The sequence below is a fragment of the Lepidochelys kempii genome, chromosome 25 (assembly GCF_965140265.1).
Source record: "Lepidochelys kempii isolate rLepKem1 chromosome 25, rLepKem1.hap2, whole genome shotgun sequence".
In the NCBI taxonomy this organism is placed as follows: Eukaryota; Metazoa; Chordata; order Testudines; family Cheloniidae; genus Lepidochelys; species Lepidochelys kempii.
Window position 1 is genome coordinate 12,849,374 of NC_133280.1, and position 12,839 is coordinate 12,862,212.

Below are 12,839 nucleotides of genomic sequence, written 5' to 3' on the forward strand. Positions count from 1 at the left end.
CAATCAACCTCTTCCAATCTCTCATCCCACAGGAACACGTCCCCTAACTTTCTCCCCCTCCCATCCAATCAGCACTTTGCCCTCCCCCCCCCCCGCACTCCACACCACGTGGGGAATGCGAAGCGTGCATCACCTCCCTCTCAGCATCTTATGAATATTAACCAGGCTGCGACCAATCAGGAGGCGAGGCGGTCCTCGAACAGTCGCAGTTATCTCATTCAGGCCGATGGTGATTTGCATATTCATGACCAGGGCGGGGGGGGCCAGACGAGGGGCTATATAAGCAGTTGCGCCGCCAGCTCTCAGCGTACATCGTGCTGGGATTTTGAAACGTTGTGCTGCCCTTGCACTCACCGAGGACCGGTAAGGAGCCCGGGGAGAGGCAGGGGAGGGCAATATCGCCTCAGGCGGAGGCGCCCTCTGTAAGGCGGTGTCCCATGGGAGCGCCCGCTTCCCTTACAGGGAGAAGTGGGTAGGGTCGGTCCGCCCGCCTTTATCATCGTATTCAACGTTTTCAACCGCTGGAGTCCCCAACAGGGCGAAGCGCCCCGCTTGGGCTGCTGTTAGGGGGAAGGGCGATCAATTATCGACGACGCGCCTTCGGAAACAAAATGGCGTCCGGTCACGGCCGGCGCAAAATGGCTTCCCACATATGTGTAGCGCGCATGCGCGGAATGGGCGGGGCAAAGGGGAGAGGCGCTGAGGCTTCGCTCCTTGGCGCAGGACGCATGTGCGTCTGCCGCATCCGGTGGAGTGTTTGCGCCTGCGCCCTCCTGGGTGCCTGCAATGCCGCGAAGCTCGTGCGCTCTTCCCTGGCGCGTGCGCGGGAACGCAGTGGGCGTAGTGCGGCAGAGCATCTTCATTTCGGGCTTGGGTCCTGGCCTGGCGTCGGGGTCCTGAGGCGCCGGGAGCCGTTAGGCTCATCGAATCTAGCCACAGCCCATTCAGAGGCGGCCTCATTCCGTAAGTGGCGTGGTGCGCTGTGCCATTGGGTCCCACTCTACGGCACCCGAGTGGTATCGGGCCTGATGCTAGATAATCAAAGCCTGAACGGGGTGGGCAGGGCGCTGCCTGGTATGGACCCGCTACGGCTGGAGACTAAGGAAATGGACCATGCAGCTGGATCTGGGTGATAGCACCAGGCCTGCTGTGATACTGTGTATTGGAGAACATATTGGGGGGGGGATGCTGGTCTTGGGGGGAAATGTTGCTTGGCTGCAGGGATAAATCATGCTGTTGGATAAATTACATTCTCTGTGGTCTCCTCATTTCTGTAATCTGGCTAATTTCTTGAAATAAACACTTTTAATCACCCTGTGTTTACATGGAGGCTGACTACCAAATGGATTATCTCTAGATACAAAGCTGTGATTCTCTTCTGTGAATTACACATGGCAGCTTCCTACTAGCAGTTGTGGTATTGGTATATAAGTATTATGGTCCTATTGACACTGGTCTAGTGAATTAATCCCTTGGTCCTGTGTGAGTCCTACATACTGAAGCAACAAAAAATAACTTTTCCTGTGGGATTTAACAGTTGATGTAATGTCTTTGTTTACAGAACAAAATGGCATCAGATGAGGGAAAGCTCTTTGTTGGTGGACTGAGTTTTGATACCAATGAACAGTCACTGGAGCAAGTTTTTTCTAAATACGGCCAGATATCTGAAGGTAAGAACAAAATAAGTGGTTGTGATGAGTTTTATCTTTTTGTGCTAGTGAGTATGTGCCAATGGTGTCTTTGCATTTCAGTTGTCGTGGTGAAAGACCGAGAGACCCAGAGGTCCAGAGGCTTTGGGTTTGTCACTTTTGAGAACATAGATGATGCTAAAGATGCAATGATGGCTATGAATGGAAAGGTAAAGAGATCTTGTGTTCCATTTCTTCAGAGACAGTGTATAGAGCTGCAGAATCATGGTACTATCATTTCCAGAATAGTAGCTTTGTGTTTTTCTTAAGCAGAATTAACCATAGGGGATAGTTAGAATCCTGAAATCATACATGATTCAGGAATTAAAATATTTTGGCAACATAATGGAATATTAAAATTTCTAGGAGCAGCTAAAGTAATGTATATATCTAAAAATATGAATGAAATCTAAATATGCAGACTTGCCCTTTTCCTTATTTCAAGCAATATTTTTATTTTTGAATGCTCTGTAAATAGTTAATGGTGGTGACTTGGTTGTGATTTTGGGTATGAGGGCAAATCATTGTGGACACAAATGAGTAAAACTGCTTCCAATTTGTACCTTCAGTTTGGACAGCTTATTTGGCAAATGCTGTCCTGTTATGTTTTAAAAGCATGTAAATACTGGTACAGTTTATTTTTTTTCTGTTTTGTGTTTAGTCTGTTGATGGGCGTCAGATTAGAGTTGACCAGGCAGGTAAATCATCCGAAAACAGATCCCGTGGATACAGAGGGGGTTCATCAGGTGGCAGAGGCTTTTTCCGTGGAGGCAGAGGTCGGGGGGGCCGTGGCTTCTCTAGAGGTGAGTTAGTGTAACTGATTTTCAATAACTGACTTGACACTGAGAAGTTTTTCAATGTGTTAATTGGTCCTTTATTGTGTCCATTCAAGGAGGTGGAGACAGAGGCTATGGAGGAAGCAGATTTGATTCCAGAAGTGGGGGATATAATGGGTCTAGAGACTACTATAGCAGCAGGTAAACACGATGAAAGTAGACTGCAGGAGTTCAAATTGCTGACTGTTGAGGTTTTTGTCGCGACAGTCCTGAAATAACTGTTAACAACTTGACTGGGATGTAAATTGGCTCAGTCACAATAGCACAGCAAAAGTGTAATGTGTATAGATCACAGCATGTTTCATAAAACAAACCTTTGTTACTTTTACCAGCAGGAATCAAGGTGGCTATGGTGACAGGTCTTCAGGAGGGTCCTACAGAGACAACTATGACAGTTACGGTAAGTTTTAGTTCAAAAGGGAACGAAGAATACACTGCCTTGGGAGCTCTCTAAATCGATTGACCTGTTGAAGTCTGGAAATACTGTAAGGCTCAGTTGGACCATATCACACTCTGTTCTTGCCCATAAGAACCAGTCTATTTGCAACCAGGCCTTGGAAATGTTTGCCACTTAAATTCCTAATTTTAATGCATGTGTAGGACTTGCTTGGATCTAAGGCAAAGCAAGTAGTAAATTCTCTCATTCATGAAGCTCGAGAATTAGGCAAAACTCCAAATGCCCTCTAACAAACTTTAATCAAGGGTGGGGGAAGTTCTCTTAAGCTCTAGTGAACTAGCACTAGCCTCTGAAATAATACAGGGAGTAAAATGCTAGAACTTGTCTATGCTTCGGTGCCTTTACAATTGTGCCTGCTTCTTGTCCTCAGCTACACACAACGAGTAAAAATCCTTCCTGACTCAAGATCGTCCTTCCAATGGCTGTATTTATAAAGATTTTTGGAGCTTCGCTGAAATCGTTATTGTGTAGTACATCTACTTGTATTTTCACTTTTGTAGTATTATCAGTTCTGATCTTGTCAAACACAGCCTGACAGCTTCTGATATAAGATGGTCTGATTAGACTTTTCTTTAAGAAAGCTCTGTTTCAAAGTGTTTTTAATCTTTTTGAAAGCACTACAGATTTTATTTTATCCTCTGTGATAAGCCAAGGTGTTTTTTTAAAAGTTGTGAAGTTGGGGCCCTAATTCAGTTTTTTGAGATAGAAAAGGACCTTTAATTCAATGTTCACTGGAAGCTGAACAAGCTGTGGACTTTTTTTTTTAAAGTGCATTACCTTCGTCTCTTGTAACATTCCTTTAGTGTAGCAAGGTAGGCATGCAGCCTGGGTGTAAATTGGAAGGCAAACCACCTTGATATACTTAAAGAGAAACTTGCTTGTATGTTCAACCTGCATAACGGTATTTTTACTGTATGATGTAAATTACCCAGAAATAGACTCGCAAACTTACCATAAAAGAGGTTCTTGAAAATGTTTATTTATATTGTCCTTTTTTTACTGGAAGAAATATGCATATTCCGTTGATATTGTATTTGAAGTGGTAAAGGATTCTTGTATACAGTTTTCTTTGGCTTTACGAAGCCTATTAAAAGACCGTCTGAAATGAACTCTGCTCCTGACATTTACATTTCATTGCACAACACAGTCCTTGAAGATCTTGTGAACAAGCTAAGTAATAAGGAGGACGACTCTAGAGAAGAGAGCCTAGTGATAGGAGTATTAAAGCAAGCTAGACTTACTGACCATTGGAGAGAATGTAATCTTAACTGGTCTTGACATGTGAATACTGTCAAGATGTTTTCACATAAGAATAGTCAAATTGTCTAGTGGCAGACTACTAAAAGTATACTCTAGGGAATTGTAATCACTAACTTGTTATACTTAAATCATCAAAAGTGGAGGGAAAACCCAGCTGGCCAGTTTAGTCAGAGGACAGTTCAGGATTTTCATAAAATAAGCAGACATTGAAATTTGTAGTCTGAATCAGACTTTTGATAACAAGTAGTTACTGGTTTGACACAGTGTTCCAAGGTAGACAAATTGACTTAATTAGCTAGCTTTGTCATTGCCTTACAAGTTCTAAGAATTCTCTGCTAGCGTATGGAAACTGCAGTGTCCTTGGAGAAAAGAAGTGTTGTGCCTCCAACAGAAACCTCTGAGACGAAAGCTGCTTTCTGGGCTAGTTCATATGTGGAAATAGTCCTGTAATTCGAGGTAACTCCTTTTGCTCATGTCCGCATCCTTCCTCTTATTGAGAGCTCATTTGAAAGTCTAATGTACCTGTGAAATATTCCTCTGACAGTTTTGGTCAACTAATGGAAAATTTTTAAATCCATGCCTATGCAATCTTTGGTTTGTGGCACAACTTCAGTTCCACAGGTCAGAGTTGGGCACACAGTCATGTCTTGCCTAGTAGGTATGGAAGCAAGATGGGAAGCAGAATTCCCTGACTTGATTTGTGTTCATCTATTGAGACTCTTCCTAGACTCATTAAGTCACTTAATGTAGCTTTCTTTACCATCTTGTTGCCATTAACTTTCTCCCATAGCCCACACTGTTCCTAAGCAGCCATGTCAAAGTGGTTAACTGTTTCTGCTTAAGGATCAAATGAGATATATATTGGCTGGTATATCAAAGGCATCAGCCAGCCCTGGAATTTCCCAGACTGTGCTTCTGTGATGTGATAGGGTTCAGCGAATGGCTTGTGAAACCCTTGTATATGATGTGACTTGTGTTTGGGGAGGTGGGTGGCAGTGTAAACACCATGGTTGGATATGGCTAGTAACGCACATTTGCTTTACCAGGGTGAAGAGAAGATGGACAGTTGAGCCTGAAACAGCATTCCTGAGCATTTCATGAAAGCAGTACCAACAATCAACTTTCTAAGCAGGTACCATCTACAGTGCATTCCCTTGTAAGAAATTACTGGAGTAGAGGGGAGCTCCTCTTGGAGAAATTTGATTTTAGGTTTGGCATATGTACATGTACCAGAATGAACGTTTTGCCTTGTGCTAATATCCTGTGAGAAATAAGTTGGGGTTGATAACTTGGCTAACTCTTGGTCAGTAGCAGTTTTAGATAATTTAATATACGTATGGATCTGCTATTTGTAGAACTCATTGTCTTGTTTTATTTCAGCAGTGAGCTGCATTGAAGAGGATTGATACGGCTGACTGACCAGTGGAGTTCAAGAGCTTTGAGCAGTGTATAATATCTGATATAGATCAAGTGAACAATCTGACTTGTTATAACTGATAGAATAAAGAATTGGACTGGAAAAAGCAATGATTTTTTAATAATTTTATAAATGCAAGAAAGATGGATTTAGTCAAGGCACGATTTGATACAGATTTTGGGTTATATGATGTATAGTTTAAAGCTTTAGCACTGGAAATCTGTCCCTACTTATGAAGGTCCAGTTGATCCATAAAGGGTTAAAGATCATTGAGTGAGCCCCTGTGTAGGATTCTAAGAGGTTTGCTTATGACTGGGGGGATTGAAGGCTCCTCCTAAAATACTTTAGAATCTGTCTGTTTTAATGGCTGTTGAGGGGGTAATGATTTGGTGGCTTACCCCTTCATGACCAAGTCAGAGTTCAAAAAAAACCCTAGTCACTGAAACACCATTGGAACCTTGTATATGGTTGTTCTAGCTACATGTATTCTATCTATTTTGCATTCACAAATGTTACTACCTTCTGATAACTTGAGTTTGAAGGGGCCCTATGGTCATTTGAGCAACTACATAAACACTAGTGGTCAGTATTCGTTTCTGTCCCAAACCTATTACTCTAATAAAACTTGGAATTTTAGAAATCAGATTTACATATTGAAATTTTTGCCTTCTAGATTAAGGTTCATGTACATTAGTCTACAGGTGGTTTGTACCCTCTGCTGATGAATGTTAAAAATTCTAGGGAAAAGTGTCAAAATTGCACTAAATAGTTTTCTAAAAGCTTTTCTACCAAACCTCCATATTGGGTGGCAAATCAGAGCTAACTATTTTGCAACTAATTTTTTGCTATTTATCAATTTCCAGCATCCAAAAAGTTCTACCTAAGTAGTGCTATTACTTCTACAGATTCAACTGTAAAAGCAGTGTTTCTTTGTAGCAGCTGTTCGAGGTGTCTCATACAGTGAAGAGACTTTCACATTTGGGTTTGATTAAATATTTCTAACTTGAGTTTATGTTCAGAGATCTCTCCAAACCCTATTGTGTAAATTGTCATTTAGCAGTTGGGCTACTGAAGGTGACTCAGCACTAGCAAAACCTTTTCTGCCAATCCTCCATATCCACAATAGGAAATTGTCTATCATGGCAGTTGTCTAGTACTGAAGACCTACTAGCTGCTTTAAACTGACAATGAAACTAGTATGTTGAAGCAATACTGACCCACTAACTTACATTGAAGTACTGCAGTCAGGGAAGCTTTTCAGAAATACTTTAATGCTGGAAGAGACTTAATACAATAGTGCTCAAAAGCCTCCGTTACTTTGTAGCCCCATAGTTTTGGTGCTGTACAAATGCCTAATTTTGTACAAAAGTTTAGAATAAGGGCTAATCTAGAGGTTTTGTACTATTCATTTTGTATAAAACAGTACAACCTAATGCAGTTGTAGTTGCTGTTATAAAGACAGACATACAATAGATTAAAGCTTTTCCCTCAGTGCAATTCCCTTATCTAAATAAAGTGGTACAAAAAGACTAAATGAAGGACCAAATCCTACAGGTAGGAGAAGGGTGAGGAAAAATGTTTCACAACTGTTTAAAATGTATAAATAAAAAGATGCCAGTGGCCACCTTGGCAGTTGCCTTCTGCCAGCTTGCCATAGGTGGCATAGAGGTGGGCTTTAATGGCTTCCTAAAGGAGCATTCCAGGAGGACGTTAAATGCATAGGAGGTGGCTCCCCAAAAAGCCTGAAGGTTTGTGGGAGAAATGGACATAGTATTTGATTTAACTATCCATTTCTTTCAAAGCTTTTACAAGTGCATCAGTTTTTATACTTAGCATGTACAAGTACTTTAGAAACATTTGTCTAAAAGTATCTCAAAATAGGATCAAAAGGAATACATTGGCTACAGCCAGTAATAAACACCACCTTGAACAAAATATTGAAGACTTCTTGACTCCAGCCCCTAAAGCCAGGCAACCCAATACCTGTCTTTCCTCAAATGTGTTGACTCAACTTCTCTTACTAGCTTTGTGCTTTTCTATTAGTCTTTCCCAGCAGTCTTTCCAAAATTCCAGGAAAGGGCTACCTTATGCACTCATTGCTTTTGTTTCCTTGTACTTCTTTTTATAGAAAGGTCAAAATTAAAGCCCTGTGGGGGTAAAAAACATAGCCTTGTTTCCATGTGATCTGCATGCTAAAGTTAGTTACTTCTGCTGCATGAACATAACTACAACTTACTCTTTCCCTTGTAGCTTCATCTGGCTGGTGCTGCTCTGAGAACTTGGTTTCAGGTGTGGTTTCCCTAACTGAAACTTAAGTGAATCCTCCAGTTCGTAGCTTGCTTTGTACGTTGTTCCTCATCCTTGAAGAACTTACGCTGGTTACTCTGCTTACTGACTCTGATTTACCAGTGCCTTGCACCATGTGCATTTATTTACAGCAGTGCAAAGTGGATGTGAAATGCTCACAGCTCAGAATCGGTACTGTTTTCACCCACCTTGCACAGGTGTGACAACACACAGTGCAGAGCATTGGCGTTGAACGCCCCTACATCTGAAATCTTCAGTCCCATACTTACCCTAACATTGAGCATTCTGATCAGACTGTAATTACACTTTCTAATCTGCAGCTGGGTTCCAACCATTTGATGAAAGTTGCTTGAAGTAGATTTAATTGCCTTACTTTCATAGAATGTGCCTCATCTAGTCATACTATTTTTTCAAATATGTGAATCCAAACTCTTAGCTTCTAGAACTAAACCAACTTGAACTTGACAAAAAACAAGTCCACCTTTACAATGAGATGTCCCAGAGGCTGACTCCTCTCATTGAGCCACATTGTCTTTGTTTCCCTTTTGTCTTAGTGAGCAGTCTGGATGTAGAGTGCATGCTTGTTTTTGTTCCCATCTTAATTTTCTTCCACTGTGTTAATACAGCCCTTGCTAATTAATGAAGTCAGGTCCCTTGTTTAATCCCTTGAGTTAAATTCTTAGTTTATTATTTCCTGCTCTAAGATGCTTCTACCTGTATATCAAAGGCTCCTTTCCATTAAATATTGCCTTACCTCATTTTATTGTCTTGTCTTGCTGGAACAAGGAGGTGTCCTCAGCTGGTTTCAAGAACTTTGATATCCAATAGCTGGCTGTGAATGTTTCCAATACATCCCTTTAATTCAAACCTCACCTAAGTCTCTGCCCTTGTGGCTGTCATTGATGTTACACCAGTGCCTTGTCATGCTTAAAAGTCATAAACTAGAACTAAAGCTGAGTGCATTTCTTTATTTCCAGCTGTTTGCTGAGTTTTACCTGTATTGATCTGAAGTTCCCTTGTGCTGTGCACTTTCCATACTCTTGGAATGTGTTAGAATTTCATTCTGCTATACTGACTTCAAATTCCTTTTCAGTAGCCAGGGGACTGATTTTTTTTTAGGTGTGCTGAGCACTTACCGAAGTGGCTTCAGTTGGTTCTGGGGTTGCTCCACACTGAAAATCTGGCCCTATGCTCCTTGTTTAACTCCTGAAAAACCATGTAGCTCTGTAAGCTTACAGCTGCAAAGTAGGTTTCTGAGACTTGATAAAGGGAGGAGAGTGCTGTGTGCAGGTGATAATTGAAGGAAGAGGGTTACTGAACCTTTGTACATACACCAGATTTACAAACAAAGGTGCTAATGGGGAAACCCCATTCCCCTTCTCATATTAATAAACAATGCATTTGATCATATCCCAGCCTTCCTTTGCATGCTGCCTCATCTACCTCTCTATTATGAGATTTATGGTAGTGCCAGTTGTTAAATTCTATTGAAGATCTGCCTTTCTAAGAAAGTGTATAAGAGTTTGTACTACATGATGGGCTAGTGAATAGGGCACTAGACTAGGAGCCAGGAGATAAGGTTTCTATTCTTGACTGTACCACTGATTTGCTGTCTGACCTTGGGAAAATCACTTTTCTGTGTCTGCATCTTGGACAGATATGAAAACTTACAGGAACAATTAAAGGATTTATGTGTATACGCAGCAGAGCAAATCCTGAAGTCTACTTATCTTGTACCCCCATCAAACTCATTGAACCCAACGAGAGCAGAAAAAAACATTTAATCAGAATGTTGCCTGATGTATTTAATAATTTCTCTGTTGGTGACTGTGGGAGTTCTGCATGCCCACTGTGGTTAGTGCTGCATATGAATCCTAAACAGCTTGGAAGCCTTCATGATAAATACCCTCTCAGAAGTTAAATACACATAAAGTATGATTTGAAAAACCTGTCTTAAGTTCCTGATATGAAGAGGCCTTTGTGCCCTAAATTACTTATGCAAATAATTGTAGGTGCAAAAATGGAGGCCTGACTAAATTTGATCTACAGCATAACTGGTTTCACAGATTACAGCAAACAGATTAATGAAATGATTCCCAGAATCACTTTGGGATGAAATAGAATAACTGGCTGAAAGGACTTAATAGAAAGTCCCCTGTTCAAAAAAATCCCGGGAAGTGGTTTTGAGATGTGGAACTATAGTGACACCTAATGGCCAGTGTGAAAAGGAAGTGAAATCTTGAATTAGGGCATTTTGAAAGAGCACGCTGTAATCTTCCAGACATCCCACTCTTTTCAAGTGTGTATCCTTTAAAGGTTTCTCTACAGAGAACAGGACTATTAACAACACAATATTACCACCACCAGCCTGCAAAATCTCTTAAAATTGCTGGGGGGGGGAAAGCACTGCTAAAGTGAAATGTTTATTCATTCAATGGACTTTACTGAGATTTCCAATAAAACAATTAGGGCCAGATGTTCCAAAAGAGCTCGGCACTAAACAGCTTGCCATCATGACAAACCCAGATGTCCAAAAGACACCTGCATCTTAAACTTGATGAGCTCTTCAAAATCTAGCACTGACAGCCTGTGCTGAGCTATTTTGAAAACCTGTGGGCAGATCCTCAGCTCGTGTAAACTGACATAGCCGCACAATGGAACTATGACAGTTTATGCCATCTTGGGATCTGCCGGTGCTTCACGCAGATTAAAGTGGTGGCTTTTGTGATGTGGTTGTTTGTTCAGCAGAAGCTGGGCTGAGCCTGTGAACTCCTTTAAGCTGTCATTGGTAACAATTTTTAATTAGTCTGGTCCTGGTCAAATTCAGACCAGTGACTTAGAGTGTGTACCCACGTACGTCATGCGTACGCACATGTGAAACCAGAATGTTTATTCCTGGTTACAGAGTAACAGCTGTGTTAGTCTGTATTCACAAAAAGAAAAGGAGTACTTGTGGCACCTTAGAGACTAACCAATTTATTTGAGCATGAGCTTTCGTGAGCTACAGCTCACGTCATCGGATGCATACTGTGGATACTGCAGAAGACATTATATACACAGAGACCATAAAAGAATATCTCCTCCCACCCCACTCTCCTGCTGGTAATAGCTTATCTAAAGTGATCATCAAGTTGGGCCATTTCCAGCACAAATCCAGGTTTTCATACACATTTTAAAGAGAGTGGTCATTTTGGATGGGCTATTACCAGCAGGAGAGTGAGTTTGTGTGTGTGTGGGGGGGGGGGGGGTGGAGGGTGAGAAAACCCGGATTTTATTGCCTTATTGGAAAGCTCAGGGAAGCGGGCGGGTGCAAGCGTATCTGCTTCTAAAGGCCCCTCCTGCAGCCTTGCAGGAGGGACCACTGGACCCGGGATTCAAACGAGTTTAGGGGACAACTAAGAAATAACAGGGTCAGGAGTGAAGGTCAAAGGTGCAAAACTAGGAATCCAGAAGGGGACACAGAGCGGAGAACCCCGGACAGTGTCCACTGTTCCTCAAAGGTGTCTAGGGAGCAAGCAGATGCCGCCCAGAGGAACTCTGCCTGGATGCGTGAGACCAGGGAGGAGCAGAAATAGGCCCCACAGTCGCAGAGCACCCCCTCGTTCAGCATCCTCCTCCTGGTGTTGAAGATGGTCACTTTGGCCAGGGCCAGGAGGAGGTTGACGTGGTCTCGCGACTTCGTGGGGCCACGGACAGGGTGTGCGAATATAAACAGGTGTGGGGAAAAGTGCAGCCAGAACCTCAACAGGAGGTTCTGGAGGAGCCAGAAGAGGGGCTGCAACCTGGCACATTCAAGATAGGCATGTGCCAGGTTGTCCCTCATGCCGCAAAAGGGGCAGGCATCAGGGATGGGTGAACCACGCCAGGTACATGCCCATGCTTACGGTTCCATGGAGGAGCTGCCAACCGATGTCCCTGTGGCCTTGGGACCGGGGTGGAATAGAGGCTGGCCCACCAGGGTTTCTCATCCTCCACAGGTGATAAATAGTCCCACCATTTGGTATCAGGGCGGGACATGAGGGTGAGGAAGTGAAATGTGTGGAGCATGAGTGTGTATAGTTGTTTCCTTGGCACAGTTCAAAGGAACCTGGCTGCAGGGCATGCAGCTGGCTCAGATTGTGGAAGGGAGGGGGCCCGATGAAAAGGCCTGGAGGGCCTGGGGTGAGGGGCAGGTGGGGAGCACCCTCTCGCAGTACCCGCTTAAGTAAAACCTGAGAGGTGGGCAACAAAGCTGCCCCCACCTCCCGGAGTACACGCAGGGAGGTCAGAAGGATGGAGAGCCCCATGCACTGACCGAGTGCTCGGGTGTCCATCCAGTCCCCCCCGTCGTAGTCCAGGAGGTCTCAGATTCTGGTGGTTTCTATCAGGACAACCTCCGGTGCACCTAGGGGGACTCTGCCACCTGCATACGAAGGTAGGAGTTGTGTAGCCGGGGCTCCGTGAGGAGGTCTTCCCCCTTGGTGGCCACAATGGAGCTGGTCGCCGAGAACAGCATCCAGGTCCGGAAGAGGTCCTGGTTGAAGATTGGCAGCTCGGCGAGATCTCGTGGAAGACCCCTCGGGTGGAGAAAAAAAGGGCTGCTGGTTGTATCAGAGCCCTCGGAGGTGGCGGAGGAAGGCGTGTGCCAACGTGCTCCACGCTGGACTACCTGCACCGTAAAGGATTCTCTGCAGGGCCTGGAGGGGGAAGACATGGTCCTGGCTGTGGAGGCAGACCAGGCCCTGTCCTCCCTCCTCCAGGGGAAGACTCAGGACCTCTGCAGAGACCCAGTGCAGTCCTGGCTAGAAGAACTCCAAAACTACCCTCTGGAGCAGGGCCAAGAGCCCTGGGGCTGGGCTCAGGGTGTTGGGCCAGTGCCAGAGCATGGACAGGAC

At 43.7% G+C, this 12,839-nt stretch overlaps 1 protein-coding gene across 6 annotated transcripts; it reads left to right on the forward strand.

Annotated features, from left to right (window-relative positions):
- The first annotated feature begins 255 nt into the window (after positions 1–255).
- CIRBP (cold inducible RNA binding protein) lies at positions 256–5,764 on the forward strand. Of its 6 annotated transcripts, none has more exons than XM_073324640.1 (8): positions 256–363; positions 1,562–1,670; positions 1,752–1,858; positions 2,350–2,491; positions 2,581–2,665; positions 2,857–2,924; positions 5,288–5,373; positions 5,622–5,764. In XM_073324640.1, exons 2-7 carry the CDS (start codon positions 1,568–1,570, stop codon positions 5,290–5,292), a joined length of 510 nt encoding a protein of 169 aa, XP_073180741.1. In that variant the 5' UTR covers positions 256–363; positions 1,562–1,567; the 3' UTR covers positions 5,293–5,373; positions 5,622–5,764. The 6 variants fall into 6 exon arrangements, with proteins under 6 accessions (XP_073180741.1, XP_073180740.1, XP_073180742.1 ...); XM_073324639.1 differs by having other exon boundaries at positions 2,860–2,924; positions 3,352–5,373; XM_073324641.1 differs by having other exon boundaries at positions 2,860–2,924.
- The last annotated feature ends 7,075 nt before the right edge of the window (positions 5,765–12,839 follow it).

What these genes read in the sequence shown, in the direction of transcription:
- CIRBP (XM_073324635.1), top strand. Translation starts at nt 1,568, where the DNA reads ATGGCATCAGATGAGGGAAAGCTCTTTGTTGGTGGACTGAGTTTTGAT. An exon ending in ATACGGCCAGATATCTGAAG is followed by an intron (nt 1,671 to 1,751) that starts GTAAGAACAAAA and finishes TTTGCATTTCAG; the next exon opens with TTGTCGTGGTGAAAGACCGA. An exon ending in GGGCCGTGGCTTCTCTAGAG is followed by an intron (nt 2,492 to 2,580) that starts GTGAGTTAGTGT and finishes TGTCCATTCAAG; the next exon opens with GAGGTGGAGACAGAGGCTAT.